Source organism: Eleginops maclovinus, chromosome 10, assembly GCF_036324505.1.
Source record: "Eleginops maclovinus isolate JMC-PN-2008 ecotype Puerto Natales chromosome 10, JC_Emac_rtc_rv5, whole genome shotgun sequence".
Classification (NCBI taxonomy): domain Eukaryota; kingdom Metazoa; phylum Chordata; class Actinopteri; order Perciformes; family Eleginopidae; genus Eleginops; species Eleginops maclovinus.
Window position 1 is genome coordinate 15832679 of NC_086358.1, and position 16999 is coordinate 15849677.

The 16999-nt window shown below is 39.2% G+C and overlaps 1 protein-coding gene across 1 annotated transcript; it reads left to right on the forward strand.

Annotated features, from left to right (window-relative positions):
- Positions 1–362: 362 nt before the first annotated feature.
- On the forward strand, positions 363–14080 carry LOC134870857 (very long chain fatty acid elongase 6-like). The gene is made up of 4 exons (XM_063893335.1): positions 363–683; positions 4420–4551; positions 6942–7093; positions 8656–14080. Exons 1-4 carry the CDS (start codon positions 592–594, stop codon positions 9084–9086), a joined length of 807 nt encoding a protein of 268 aa, XP_063749405.1. The 5' UTR covers positions 363–591; the 3' UTR covers positions 9087–14080.
- Positions 14081–16999: the final 2919 nt, after the last annotated feature.

Here is a 16999-nt window from a genome sequence, read left to right on the forward strand (position 1 = left end):
TTATTTTTATATGAAAACCATAGTTTAGGTTTACAAAGGATGATATAATTGGAGGAGGATTTAAGACACGTGGAATATTCCGTATATAATACTTGATTATTGAGTTGAACATCGATTCAACTTAGTTAAAGTAAGATTAGATGGAACATTTTATTTACAGCAGGGGGAATGGCTGTGCAGCAGTTGCAGTTGAGTTGAAAAAGGTGCAAGCAAATAAAACATCATAAGGCCTGAAGCATCTCTGGTTGCCAATATCGAGGCCTAAAACAGTTGCAAGCTCGTGCTGCGTCACTGCTTCAACATATTTTTATTTTGAAAGTCCAAAACGGAAAACATTGTGTAATTCCAGCGGCCTTGACGAACTGAGGAAAGTGAAAGGCGGTGGGGAAGTGCATCTGGTGGTACCGCATCCTCCCGTCTCCCAGTCTCCAACCGGTGATAATCCAGCTAATATCAGCTGGATAAGATAAAGGAGCAGCACTCAGGCTGTAGTCCTCCAGAAGGCCGGTTCGGCGCGGTTAAATATTATTCCTTCCTTCGAAAATCCTGAACAAACGCAGGCTTTAAGCGGAAGAAACGCTAATAATTAACATGAACGCGACTGAGCATTCCCCGCTGGCTGAGTACGATTTCGAGCGGCGATTCGACGAAAGAAGAGCCCTGGAATGGATGCAGGAAAACTGGTACGTACTGATACGAGAAAATGTTGCTTTGAAAAAGACACGAGAAAATGTCTGCTTGCTCCTTCTCCACCTCTACGGTGGCTGATGGGGTCTGTCAGTACCCCATATCCTGTCAGGGGTTCGGTCGCCATGCGGACCCAGTGTCTTACATTTATATCACCGCCCTCCATTAATGTGATTCTTTGTCTAGCTTAAAGTGTCATATATTTTCAAAAAATCACGGCAGTTAGCCAAAGTTAGCTAAAGAAACATCGGAATCACATTCTACCCGCTTTAATTCAAATGTCCTTGAGGATGCGAGACATGTTTTCATCCGTGCTCTCATAGGTCGGCCCGGGTTTCAATTACAGCTATTTGCATACAGGAAAAATAAACATTGCTATGTCTGTTGTGCACTGTTGTCACTTGGAAGTTTACAATATGCAAAATACAAACCAAGAAAGAGCACATTTTTCATTCGCCCGTATGAGGCTATTCATTACTGAATATAAATGCAGCTGTGTTTCTGTGAAGGAGTAAAAGTGTAACCTCTTCCACATTGGCCAGGAGTTCAACACTGAAAAATAGCATGAGTAATGCAGACTATGTTTTAAAGAGTAGTAAGTGTATTATAACAATGAAGCTTTTGTAATACTTGGACGTGCTTCAGCATTCCTTTGGCAGAGTCATAATGTAACTTTGCTTTTAAGGAACACAATTATAGGCCTACTGCCAGACAGCGTTCTTTCCTTTTTTGGATCAATTCCATTCATTTGTAGGCTAATAACTCTCCTCTGCTTCTTCCTCCTGACCTCTCCTCTTACTTGAGAGTGCTTCTTTGTTGTTTCTCACAACATACAGTATCACTTTAGAGAACAGTATTGACGAGAAATACATATATCCTATATTACACTCAAGAATATACACATGTTTTTCCTCAAAACCTAAGCTTTATATCAACTCATCTTGGATAATGAAATGACAAGAATTTTCACAAGAAAAAGTAAAAAGTGTCTGGTATGGGTTTCTTTAAAATGAAATGTGGCCAGTATATCAAATTTCTAGAGTAGAGCTGCAAAATGTATTCAACTAACTGATTATTCGATCACCTTTATTGATTAATGAGTAATTAATCGCCATTTAAAAAAAAATCAATTCATCTTCAAACATTTTTTTGCAGCCCTCTATTAGTAGGCTATTATAGCAGGTGCCTTAGCCGAAATCACAAACAAATAATATATTTTAAAAGTTAAAATCAGTAAATTTACATTGTTTAAATAGCTGATTAGTGATTTAGGCCTGTATCTAACAAGACTGTAATAATTTAGTGGCAGTGCTGGAAAATACTCTTGAGGCTAAGTGAGTGTCAACCTGGCTGCTGCTGTTTTCATCAATTGATGAATTGAGGACATTGACGAAAATATGAGGCCATTAATGGAGAATTTGTAAGGAATAAAGCCTCACCAAAAACTGCACATGGGCTTTAGCTTTTAAAATGTGAGGATTTGTTTAATTTGGTTAGTAAACGTCATATAAGTTGGATAACACGAGCACATTTAGTACACTAACTGGGGCTCTGGGTTATAACAGTAGACATATTTATTTGTTCACCTCTTTAAACTTACCTCAGCCACACCTCAGGTTGTGCACTCTAACATATTTCTCATTAACTCAACCATATAACCTTTCACTCACTAAAAAGCTTATCTCTCTCTGACATGCATTGTGTAACGTATGTGACTCTGTCAACTGGTGGCGTTATGCATGAAAAATTAATACAATATGTTTTTTATACATAATGGAAGGAACGTTCAGAAAGCGGAACCCATAAGGCGCAGCTTGGGTGCATCTTTTGCGTCGCACTTGTCTATAAAATTCCATTTAATTTATAAAAAGGCACATCAAAGGTTCAGCCATGTCTTCACCAAACGACGCTAAATCTAAAACTATTCTGTCAAATTTGCTGCTTTAATACCAATTGTCTAGTTTTAAAAACAAGCAAAAAAGCTATTTAAAGATGTCATATTACACTCAAATTTTAATTTTATGGACTAACATTTTTTTGTAATCCGAACAAATACCCATCAGATCAATCCAAAGCAAAACAACTGTTAGTTTCAGCCATAGTATCCATTATTGAATATTTGATCAGTTTATTATCGCGGTCATTCTTAATCTTCGGCCTTATGCAAGTTTTTTTTTCTGCACTCAACATGGATGCACTGGGAAGGACTATCGGAAGTCCCCGTGGCATTAACTGGGTCAAGCAGCATCCACTCGGACTAATATGTATTGTGCCAATCTGGATTAGTCCTCTGGTCTATTCCCAAACCACCCCACACACACACACACACACACACACACACACACACACACACACACACACACACACACACACACACACACACACACACACACACAGTTCTAAAGCACCCATAGAGCCTAGATTAAATAAATACATATCAGGTATGGCTGTTCTTTTTCTAGTAGCAGCCTCATAGTGCTCAGATTTTTTCACCCCCACTAGCTAACCTTGTCTGCTCAGTCGCTATTTTTCTGCCACGGCTTTTAATTCAAATAATATTGGTGACTGTTGATAAGCCAGGCGGAGCAGTGCAGAGTTAAAATTGCCTCATCACTCAGAGCTGGCAGTGTAAACAGTCAGTTTGTCAGCAACTAATCTCTTAATCCTCTGCTGTGATTATAGATCAGGATAAGGTTGAAGGACTTGGTTATAAGACTGGTATTTTTTTAATCTATAGCTTGTAAAAACGTTGCGTACATGTTGTTTGTTCAAGTCATGGCCTCGGTGAGCAGCAGACAGTCGGATCATGTCATATTTGTTTATAATTGCAGATGTCTGGTGCGTTCACCCTAATTGTGTAATAATGTCCTTATGTAATACAGCTGTGTAATCACGCCCGGTCCAGCGTCTGACTGAGGTGGTTTAGGGTTTAGGGAGGAGGTTTGTCAGAGGAAGTCACCTACTTCCTCTTTTTTAACCTGATAGGGGTCAAAGTACTATCAGGTAAGGGCACCTTATGTCAGGTATTTCAATCCCATAATGGTTGTAAAATACTGGTTTTTGTTAATTTATGTTGAAGGAACGTTTTATTATCTTTATGGTTTTTACTTTTATAGGATAAGACATATAATTCAAACAAAGTAGCAGCTGTATCAGATATTTGGTCAAATTCCACATAACCACAAAACCATGGACACAGCTTATTCATTCTAAGTTCTTCTTTGCGGTTGCCACTTTATCAGGTACTAATAGGGTGGTTTAGTGATGAAGTATCTTAGGCAAACATGAAAGTTAGCGTCGAAATAGCTCCCTTGAAAAAAACCAAGGGGATTTTTCCATAGAGTGTTTGGAAATGTAAAAAAAAAGCTCTTTGACAAACACACAGTTATGATACTTACAGTTGTGATATGCATTATGGAGTGTAAATGCCATCGGCAGAAGTAAAAAGCCAATGTTAAGCTATAATCAAACTACATCACAGTCACATCACAATCCCCACCGCTATGCTAAAGGTGGCTAATGTTCAGTGGATGAAGTTTGGTCATCATATTTGGTCTCTTGTTAGAATCCACTGTTAAGCTACATGGAAGCTTCAGACATTCACCAGTTGGGTATTTACTGACCAATTTCCTGCTGACCACAAACCATATGTTATGCATTTTACCCCCCAAAAAAACAATAGCTTTAAGGCAAACAAACCTGTTTATTGAAGTTGTGATTTTGCATCCACAGGAGCAAGGCCTTCATGTTCTGTGGCCTGTATGCCGCGCTCGTATTCGGCGGTCAGCACTTCATGAGGGAGAGGCCGAAGCTGAACCTGCGACGGCCGTTAGTGCTGTGGTCTCTCAGCCTGGCCATCTTCAGGTGAGTCACGATGCTGCAGAGCTGAAATGACTGGTGTTAGATTTGGTGGATTGACATTTAAATTTACTGTTCTTTGGTTGAGAAACTCCATTTTCTGCTTCTTTAAACCGCTACTCCACAAAACTGCCATTTTCCCCTATACATTATTTTTCAGTAACTTAAGAGACTATTATTCTCAATACCAAATATAGTTATTTATTACTTATTCTAAAAGATGATGATGATATTATATATTAAGCTACTGAACTATCATAAACACACCTAAATACACGATTGAGCTTTCAGTGGTCTTTCATTGCAGGGTAGGTAGAAACCAAGTTATGGATAGTAAAGAACAATGCATTGTGGGTAAATATTTATCTCTTGTTCCGCAGTATCGGTGCAGTCTTCTTTAAATGGAAGCACACTGTTGTCTAAAATATCTTTGTGCACCATTGTATCATTTGGTTTCTCTCTACAAGTTGTCTTCCATGTACTGCTTGCTCTAAGCAGGTTATTCAAGTCCTGTGTGATGTAGACAAGATAAACTAGTCAAAGACAACTGTTAGTAATACATGATAACATTTTTCAGTGTAGTACCATAGCAATCAACGCCAGAATGCTCTTTTACTCCCACTTTACGTCTCTATATTTTTTGCCTCTGATTTACTCTAAACTAGAGTGTGGAGTGTAGGAAAGATGATAACAGCATCATTGCTTCATTACCTGCAGGAGGCCAACGGTGCTGGAAGAGTGCAGGAAATGTGTTGATGTTTAACCAGTTAGATGGCACAACTGTCACCTACAACACATTCCTCTGTGGGTTTGAAGCTGAGGGCCGTGAACTTAAAGGGAAGGCCAAACACTTGACTTTATGTAGTCCTGTGGAAAATGAACTGCACAGTATTTTATGCATGAAAACAGAGTGATACACATTGATAATGGATGCACAATATGGATCTTATTCAGCCAATTACTGCTTAGTACCTGCTTTTTATGACCTTTGACAATAAGATAGCTGAACATTTCAACTTTTTAGGATTAAAAAAAGTTCATAACCTATATTTTATGCACAGCTAATGACAAAAAAGGCTAAGATTTTCTGAGCAACCAGGTAGTCCTTCTCTAACACTAGATAAAGGCCCACACTGTCGGCATGCTGCTCTTCTTGTTCTTCTTGTTCTTGTTCTTGTTCTTGTTCTTGTTGTTCTTCTTCTTCTTCTTCTTCTTCTTCTTCTTCTTCTTCTTGTTCTTCTTCTTGTTCTTGTTCTTGTTCTTCTTGTTCTTGTTCTTTTTCTTGTTCTTCTTCTTGTTCTTCCTCTTCTTCTTCTAGAATTACAAATCAACTGATAAGGAGCATACCAGCAAACACTCTATCAGATTTAGTAGATTCTGGGATTGTCAATACAAGCATGCTTGTTACTACTTCAAACATTCCAATTGTGCTCAGTTGGAATTATTTTCACTGTCAGACTTCAACTGATTTTTCTTGTCAAATTCCGGTAAACACCGGCTAACTGCTGCATAGGTTTGCAGGCACTGGCCATGTTTGGTGAATCTAGTATAGTGCATCGAGTGTAAGATTAATACCCAGAGAGGAAGCAGGACCTTCAGAAGAGACGGTGGTGTACATCACTGTAATTCATTTTAACTGCTCCCTGTCTGCTGTCCTTGGCCAAGTTCCAATAATCCTCTAGCAGTCATGTCCTGAAGTGTCTTTGGTTTCCAGTGCTCTGCTCATATAGATTTCCATCCTTTTACAATGTGTTTCACTTGCACTGATAAAACCACACCTGGGGAATATTCTGTGATCACTACTGGGAAAGTGTGTAGACATGGTGACCCACTTAGAAGGTAGCAGCAGGTGGTGGTACCGTCCAGATTTCAACATGGGAGCAACAAACCGGTTGGATTCAGGAAATAATTGATTAGACTTTTGTGCAAACTTGTCTGGTTTGATGTCTGATTACTAGGGTGTTTTATGCAAATTCAGCAGTAGAGTGATTTCTTTTATGATGTCAATGGTGAAACTAAATACCAAGGATGATTGTACAGTTAATGCTTGGAAAATCTGATAACAGTCCAGTCAGACCACTCACGTGTTTCATTGATATGTTTATTAGAAGCAGCATAGTTTGAGTTTGGCATCTAGGCTCGAGCCTCATCACTCCACATATTTACATAGAACATTGAGTGATGATCAAATAACTACCGCCCGAGCCTACAGGTGGATGCTGGAGTGTTGGGGGGCTGGTGAGCATCAGCAGCGTGGATGCAGCAGCAGCATTAGATCTGACAGCTTAATCAGAGTTTCAGGTTTTAAGAGAATTTGTTTGTTGGTATTTTGATTTCATCACTGCTTTAAAATAATGTGTTCTAATGGTTTTGCACATTGTGGGTTCCCTCTGCAGTATCATAGGAGCGGTGAGGACTGGACTGTACATGCTGCACGTCCTCACAACCAACGGCTTCAGACAGTCCGTGTGTGACATCAGCTTCTACAGCGCCCCCGTCAGCAAATTCTGGGCCTACGCCTTTGTTCTAAGCAAGGCACCAGAGCTGGGTAAGACTTCTGTAACCTCGCTTTGCATTGTCCACAAGGTCAGAAGAGCCACTAAAACGTCTGGTGGTGTCTAGGTTCAAATTAGGCTCCATTTGGAAAAAAGCTCTCACGGTACTTTCCAGAAATGTCTCAGCAAACCTTTGAAGCTGCTCCTTTAGAAGGTGGCGCTGTGTCCCTGTGTGCACACTGATCTGGTCTCTTCATGCCCTCTGTAGGACCGGAGACCTGAGTGCTGTGATAAATGGAGGCATATGCTGAGTTGGCAAGAAAATCCCATTAGCGGAGGATTAATACAGACAGGGTTTCCTCAGACAGAAAGACAGTCTACAGCTTTACTACAGGGTATAAACTGCTCAAGACCAGTATAATTTATGCAAATTAATCAGATATATAGGCTAATTATGGTTTACAGAAACACAGCAATTCTACCAATACAACTCTGACAAGTATATTAAGCTTCAGATCCTTAAACCAGTTGTAAACAAGCCAGCAGTTCATCCAAAGCACTTTATGTGGATGTAAAGTTAGTCAGCTGATTGGTTGGTCCTCATAGAGCGCCACAGGGATGACTTATTTTTGTAGGCCGACCCGGAAGTACATGGGTTATCTTGACAAAAAAGCAAAGCAATTTCTCCATAGGCTTTTGGAGTATTGTAAAAAATAAGATCTGTGGAAACGAACCTGTTTGATAAATGCACATTTTGTTCAGCCTCCGCATGTCTACCGTACTTTTATCATTTTCAAATCATAAAGACGTGTACAGCAGGGTCGCACGACTTCAACGTCACGCCAACTTAAGATCGTTTCAACTGACTTTCGTGCGCTTGCATATTTTAACAAAGCTTTTCCTTTTAGCCACACTGAATTTAACTAGAAGTATTTCAAGCAGAACAGGGGAAAACAAACTTAGCAGCACTGTTACGTGTTCGGCGAAGACAACTTCTGTAGTCCTATTCAGCCACTTGTTAACGACCATCGTTTTTCAGACACGTAATCTCTTAAAAAAAAACACGTGACATGTCTCTTAAATTTGTGTCAACCACAGACCTTATTTCGAGCTATTTTCCTAAATCCTATGAAGAAATCGTATTGACTCTGAAACTATGTAACCGGAAGTCGTAAAATGCTAACTTACTTCCGTTTTTTAGGACTCGTTCCTGCGGCACTCTATCGGGAGCGATGATGAGTACATTAGGTCAAAGCTAAAGATAGCAATCAGCTAGTAGATCAATTCTACAAATTGTCTGGTCATGTGACTTAGGCTATATGAAAGCTTAATATATGTATGCTCATGGTGCAGAATAAATCCCATATTGACATAAACATTGTGCTGGTTAGGGTTAGTTATAGTTTAAAACTCTGTCACCTGCATATATTGCACGATGAGTACATAACTATTCTATTTTCATACATTTAAAATGATCGTAGTCGCATCCCTATATCGTACAATAAGAGAATAATGGAAAAAGTATCAAAGTCACGTCAATTTGTATATATATCATTTGACAATTTAAAACTTTCAAAAATGCCTGTCTTTTGAACGTGATGACTCCCTCGCCCAGGTGACACGGTGTTCATCATCCTGCGGAAGCAGCGCCTCATCTTCCTGCACTGGTACCACCACATCACCGTGCTGCTCTACTCCTGGTACTCCTACAAGGACCAGGTGGCAGGCGGCGGCTGGTTCATGACCATGAATTTCGTGGTCCATTCCTTCATGTACACGTACTACGCTGCACGGGCCGCCGGCTGGAGGGTGCCCCGCCCCTGCGCCATGATCATCACCACCACCCAGATCCTGCAGATGGTGATGGGCCTGACCGTGCTGGGCCTGGTGTACAACTGGCAGCATGAGGTGCGCTGTCCGTCCAACATGGACAACATCACGTGGGGCTTCCTCATGTACCTCAGCTACTTGGTCCTCTTTGCCTTGTTCTTCTACGACACCTACCTCAGAGGCTCCTCCGGGCACAAGGGATCCAAGGCGGAGTAGCATGCCTGTGCCGTGCTATTGGAGCGTGCCATACGTAGAAATGACCAGCAGCGAGGGGCCATGAATGTGTGAGTCACAACTAGTTAACTGGTTGCTCGGTCCTCCTCTTTTTATGACGTTTTCACTTGACTTTTTATAGGCACTGCTTGTAACGTCCATGGATTGAGAGCGGCAGGAAAGAGGAGACCAGTTCAGACTGAGCACAGCTTTTACTGTACAGTACATTATGGAAATTAATCTAAGGGAGTGAAGGAATAACATGTTTGTCTTTGACTAACATAGTTCTACTTACCCTTATCAAAAAAGAACAGCCGTATGAGGGCCAAATATTTGTATGTTGTAATGAAAAGTGATCATACTTATATATATATACATATGTATATGTAAAAATTAGGAAAGAAATACGATAAAAGGTACTTTTAAATTGTTGAAGGAATAGGTCAACATTTTGGGAAATAAAGGTATATGTTTTCTTTCTGAGTGAGATAGCATAGCTGTTTCTCCCTGCCTAGCGTCCTTATGCTAAGCTAAGCTAACTGCCTAAGACAGAAAGCAAATAAGTGTTATTACCCAAAATGTTCAAGTTGTACTTTAAAATTGTGTCTGTTTTTAGCCCTAGCAAAACTGTGACCTACAAGATAGTGAGTTTAGGATTACTAAAAGGGAACAAAGACTTCACAATGCACGGAAAGACAGAAGGGTGTTTTTCTCATATTTATTTTGAGCACTCACCACGCACACATTACACACAGCATTTTAACCCGTGTGCCTCTCTAGGGACAGTTTTCTTATTTGTTTCTTTTCTAATGCTTATGGCATAAATGTAAGGTGTTTTATACAACTTATAAGAAGTATCACAGGTAAATAATAGAGGCCCTTAAGGTAAGTATATCCACATTGAAACCTATTAAAACCCCAATGTTTAAACCCATGACCATTAAAGCAAAGTTATTCTTTTTAATAATTGGCCTATCCCAGATCAAACAAGAAGACCCTTTATTCATCCAAAAGGAGAAATTCATATATAGTACACATACAGTATACAGGGTTTTTTCTCTAAAAATACATCATGAGGGCGCTGACGACACTTCCGGTCAAAAATCACGGCCCCGCCCACTTACCAGTGAAAATAATGCATCAGATCGAAACAGAAAACAATAGTTTCTCCATGTGTTAAAGCTGCTGAGTCATATATTGCACCTCAAACAACAAATAAATCCCGAGTTATGGTTTCTGTACTTCCTCTACAGAAAAAAAGAGTCAATTTAGTAACTGTTTTTAATGAACAGAAATATTGTTTAGCATTGGCATCACCTTTACATTTTCCTGGGAAAGTAGGCAACACCTGCATTTTTCTGTTATGGAGAGTTTGTCGAGAAAACAGCAGTGCCTTCATCAAGAGCACCTTGACAATACCTGTGAACTAGCACCTCTCCAGCTACCAGTCCACTCTGTATTTTCTGGTCAGATTGAAACTTGAACTGGCGACCCTTCGGTTACCAAGCAACGTCCCTACAGACTGATCTACTGCCACCCATACGCAGAAAAACAAAAACATAACAGGGACAATATGAAAACAAACATGTGGCACTTAAAGGGTTAAAATTCTGAAATGACACTGATGTTGGTTGAATTTAATTCAATTGAAATTGAAAAAATATGTATAATTAATGTATGGCCATCTTTTTTATAGGGGTGCATAAGGGTAACATGTGTAGGTCAGAGAAACATTGCAATGAGTTCAACATGTCACCTCTCCCACAGTACACTAAGTATCTCCTTTTTTTAATGAGCCTGTGTGGTGACATGCTTACACACCACAATCAATTCTACAGCTGATACTTGATACGTGCTCACAAAGCGCTTTGTCTGATGATAAGATCCAAACACATTCCTCCGCTGACATCCGTTCCAGAGCAAACAACTTCCAGGAAGTGGGTTATGTAATGTGTTCTTTAAAGCTCACATCCTCTCTGCTCTTCTCTTATTATCCTGTGTACACTCAGCACATCTTGCCTTCTTCACCTCACTTGAGATCTTACACAAAGCCCATTCTGCTCCCCCCTTCATGCGTTTAGTGGTATCAGATGAATAAAACTCATGCCAGAGGACACACTTGCTGTATGTATTGCACTGTTGATGTCAGATCTGTGTCAGCGTGGATCTTTTAAATCTCAGTTGTTGAGAAACTGGGAGCATGTGCACACTCGACTGACTTCCACTCCCACTGTCGACCATAAATAGATCTACAACCAATCACTTATTTGCATCTGCTGTAGTATTTCTGTTTGCTTGACAAGACAAAAAAAAAGGCATAGAGGTTCTCTTAACTTCCTTATTCAGACTAATTATCTCATGTAGATGCAAACCATGCCCTGCACTAATGTCTTAGTGTTTGTCAAACATATGAAATTCAGCCAGAGATACTTAGAGGAAATTAAAATAGAAATGAAGGTAATAGATAGGGATTAAATATAAACACAATGGACAATAAAAATTGAAAAAGGAAGTAGTTGAACACCCGAAATTACATGTAAAATAACTTGTTTTTTTACTTCTAAATGATTTGTTTCTGGTCCCAGTCTATGATGCTCATTGCGGTGGAAGTTAAACATGTTTTTTAAAGAAAAACATGTTTAATCTCATGTTGCTGTGGTTTCCACACCCCCAAACTACAACTTTTTTTAGAGGCTTTAAAGAGGTTAAAATATCCAGAGTTTTACCAGGAGAAAAAAAAACAAGCATCCTCTTTCAAACACCTTATTAACTAGGACCTGTAAGGTTCAGACGGCCAGTTGGAAACCACTGATATCAAGATGTATGATTCCTTCTTAATTACAAGTTCATATGTGGGAAATTGAAGTATCTGGCCCCTGGGATTTCTCCTACTTGAACACAGTGTTTGTCCTCTTCCTAATTCTCCTTGTGTTTACAATCCAGATTATTAGAATCCACCCAACCCAACCTACTACAGATCCCCAATGGCGTGCAGGACGTGATTAGATCACTACTGAACTGTTATTAGATTGAAATGGTAAAACAAAGTGAAGCTTCTGCATTAGCACGCTGCACTCGAGGAGCTGCTCAGAAGGGCCATACAAAATGACCATTGTAAATAACAATGTCTTTATTTATTCTCGATATATATATATCCTTCTCCATCAGATCTGAAGTGTGTATTTGTATCAGGATGTGCAGTTTGGTCCTCTTCCATCCAAATGTCTTGGTTGTGTTTTCCTTGTTCCTTACATCTGCTGACAAACATCATGAAGCCCATTCCGCCTCTGCAATGTGAATGAGAAGGAGGATTGTAAAGTAGACTCTAGAGGCCAGTAATACTTCACGTTGGAAGGTTAATTTGTGTAATGCCAGGCTGTTCTTTTGTTTCTTCGTCCTGTGTTTAATGCCCTTTTAGGTAAAGCCAGTGTGTGTGTAGTAGCAGTTTACAAATGTACATGGAGGGGGGGGGGGATTTGGCTGGAACATTATGAAGTAAAGAAGATTGTTCTGCCATCACGTTTAACTATTATTGCTGTATTTCTGTTGCGGAGGAGCTGACATTTACATAATGCTAGAGTGGAATTTAAAAAGAGACATTAGTTAGAGAAGACGATGTTTTTAGTTTTCCAGCTTTTACTTCAAGTGTCCCAACACGCCCATTTGTGACGCCAGCACTTTGTACGTAAATGCGTTATTTCTTCATGTAGTGTGAAGAAAAATCCAATGTTTGAAAGGTGAAAATAAGGGTTGCACGATAAACTGTGTTAGCATTGACATTGTGATGTTCGCATCATCCTGCTACATCTTTTTACTGCATGATACACATGGAAAAGCTGCACAGTTGTTGTTATCCATGACCTATTGACTAGAAAAGTCTGCATTTATTACTATTAAAGGCTTCAAGGATAAGCAGTTTCTTGCTAACCACCAATCACATGAATTCTTCTTCAACTTATAAAAAGAAAAGCATTCCCTGCTTGTCAGTGTGGAAATACTTTGGTTACAGAAAGGATGACGTTGAACGGAAAACAGCTCTTCTGGTGAAAATCCCTGTATTTTTTCCTAATGCAATATATACCACAGAAGACTAAACATTGCTTTGCCAGATTTCCAATATCATGCAACCCGTGTTTCAATCTTTGCAGACTTAAAGTGAAAGAATGTCATTATTCAGGACAGATGGTGTAACCCTTGTATTCACAAAAACATTTCTTAAGAAGAAACCTGCAAATACATAAAGAAAAATATTACTTTTCAACAAATGTTGATGCATTTAGGACAGAATCCCAATGGATGGAGTGCTTAGGCCACAAATGGAGCTCTGAATTACCTTTACCACCAACATCCCGGAGGTTAAGGTAACCGGTATAGCGGCTAGTGTTACAGTACTAAACATGTGGTTTACTATGAAACATCATTCATTTAATGTTGAGAAGGCCCCAGGTGAAGACTGGCGGAGGTGTTCTGTAACGTCAGTAATGATTCCTGCTCAGAAGCTGTTGTAACTCTTTAACACTTTTTAAACCTGAAATGGTTATGGGTCATTTGTGTGCCAAACGATGCTTCTGTTATTTTTTTCTATCATGGATCAGAGTGAACCTTTTGCTCTGTTCATTGCAGTGCAGTGGAGTACAGTACAGAGTACAGTGGAGTACAGTATACAGTACAGCATAAAGTACTGTACAGTATGTGCACTTTTACCCCAATTGATTCTAGTGACTAACTGCAAACGAAGGAGATAAAAAAACAGTTAAAGGGCTTTTGGTGTTGAAATGTTGCTACATTAAATAAATGACAATAATGGTTTTAAAATATCTCTGTTCGTTGTTTCAGATGGGAAGGAAACACTTACACCTTTATTTTCTTCTGTCATAGATGTTGACAGAAAATCCATGAAAGGTTTTGTTATTTTTAACAGTTTTGTAAATAAAATCACAACAAAACCTATACTGTTTTAAAACAATCAATTCAGATTAAAATGTTGATGAAAACTATGTTTGAACATAAGTGTCTGTTGATTTATTGGCTGTAAAGAAAGGGTTTCATGACCCCAACCACCTAAAACCAATTACTTTCCTATCAGCTGTATTTTGGTATTAGTGCTTATTAGGAAATGTTAGCTGGTTAGCATCTGCTAACATTAGCATGTTAGCTTTGTACTTGTTTCAGCAGTGACTGTGGTTAAAATAACTTGCATTACATTACATATTTACCAAAACTACTGAACTGCAACACTCCAATCTTAGTTTTTTTTCACTTTGGATGCTTAACAGAAGCACAAAGGTTTGGCCATAAATGCGCTCCACCTTGGTAAACTTCCCTGAAGTAATAGTAACACATTTTATTAATAATAAACATTAACAGGATAGACTGATAGTTGCTATAGTTACAGCATTTTGAGTAGGTATTGATGCTAATGGGCCTCACACTTTAGCGCTTGTGATAAATACATGTTTTTCCTTACTGTAGTTTTGCTATATTTTTGGAAGGATTTTGTCGTTTTTACTATTTATTGCAGCAGATATCCCTGCCAACTAAAATGATCTTAGCTGAGGATACACAGATTTGGAAGACTGATAATCCGTCTCTGATAACCACCATCCTTCACCCTGACTACAGTTAAACTATGTGTTTGTCATGTTGACGTTTAAAGCCTACATCACTCCTGTGGCATTAACCCCGCCGCAGTGTGTCCTGGCTGGAGGCCTGCAGGCTGACGAAGGCCTGCTCAGCATCAGTGCTGCAGCTGTGGCTGGGGGGACAGGGGACACCACACTGTGAGGGGCCTCTGATGATACATCCCATAAAGGATTAGGGTCACAACTACAGCTCTGCTCTGTCACTACATTTATTATCTGTCACGCAGTAAAGACTGTAATAATCTGCTGATGGAACCGACAAAGGATGGCACGTAACTACAATACATTTTTACCACAACTCAAGAACAATTTTTGAGGTACTTGCACTTTTATGCTACTTTAATTCAGGTTATAAATCCAAAATATAAATCAAATATTGAATTAAGATATTTTTTAAAGGTTATGCTACTAACAGTATATGTACTTTTGTTAAATCAATTTGTTTATCAATAATCGTAAACCAACGATTCTGAAATTGTAATAATAATAATAATTGAGTCTATTTAGACGCGCCTTTCAAAGCACCCAAGGACACCTTACAACTCATAAAAAATTCTAAGGGAAAGTTTAAAACAGTACAAAAGGACAGTAGCAGGAAACATGTAGGGAAACGGGACATGTAGCTCAACAGTCAGTAGATCTGAACAGGTGGGTTTTGAGGTGGGACTTGAATCTATTGATTGTGTCAGACGTCGGATCTGTTGGGGGAGGGAGTTCCAGAGTCTGGGGGAAAGTGTGGCTAAAACCCAGAGCAAACCATGGTGACTATAGGCGTGGGGTGGGGGCGGTTAGCAGGCCAGCAGAGGAAGAGCGGTCATAGCGAGAGGGGGTGTACTCCTGTAGGAGGTCAGCCAGATAGGTGGGGGCCAGGTTGTCGAGGGCTTTGTCGGTGAGCAGGAGGTTTTTGTAGTCTATCTGGTATTTTACAGGGCGAGTTCTGAATGATTTGGAGTTCATTGAGGAGTTTGATGGGAAGGGCCTGAGAAGATGGTATTACAGTAATTCTGCATAATGAGTAATTTCACCTCTGGTTCTTTAAGCATATTTTGACCATAACATGTAAGCAAGAATAATACTAATCCAAAGGAAGCACTTTTACTTGGTACAAAATATTTTTACTCAGTAGTATCGCTACTTAGGATCTGAATAGCCAATATTTCCTCCGGTATGTAGAATAAACACTTTTACTTTAGGTACATTATAAGGCTTATACGCTTCTACATTCGCTTAACTAAGATTTTAATGCAAGACTTTTACATGTAACCTTTTTCTACACTGCAGTACTACTGCAGTACTGCTGCCCAGGTGTTGGGCCTATAATGTATACCCTGTGGCGCCCTCGCGCGGCAGGAGTGAGTTGCCATGGTTTCCTCTGTTGCTTCATGTGTAACTCTGGCTCTGTAAAGTGGCGCCATTTGTTTCCGACTTGAAATCACGTTAATTGAAAGCAGCTGTGGGAATCTGCACAGTGACGCACGCGAGCAGCCACGTTAAGTTTCCTTCAAGTCCTGTAGGAAGAAATTGGATCTGAACTGAAATGAAAATACACAAAGTAAATAACAATGGTGGCTCCAGTGATAAGTTGTTGAGTTATTTTACAGTTGTAAGTTAATTGAGTGAGAACCTAGGCTGTACTGAACCTGTAACATAGTAGTACACATAACAAAAACAAACTTAGTTTGGAGAAAAGTCCACATAGTATTAAAGTAATGTCTGTCGCAGAACATTGTTTTCTCTTAGTTTATGCCCCATTTATCACCTTCCAGCTCTTAGAACATGTGTATTCAACTGATATAGATTTGATGGTGCTATATGATAATATAGTATCACTCACAAAGGCCATGGTTTTGTAGGATCCTTACTTTTACTTGTATGTAGGCTGAGTTTAGCTTATAATACTTTCGATGGTGGACTTCTACTTTTTTTTTGTATGGTTATTCCTCCATAGCATTGTGTACACAGCATTAAAGCAAAAGTGTGAAAGACAACTATGACAAGCAATAAAATCAAAGAAAAGTTCAGCAACATAAATAAACATAATTGAAAAAGGGAGGCCCTTAAACAAGCAATAATTAGATATGAGTGCAAAAATATGAAGTATAGACATTTCATTCCAAATACCATTTACGTTTCAGAAATAATAATAATAATAATAATAATAATAATAATAAGTATTATAATAATTATTATAATATTTAAAAATCAGACCATTTAAAAAACGTTCCCATACTACATTAAACTTCCAGTCACATATCCTAAAACAGTTCCATCGAT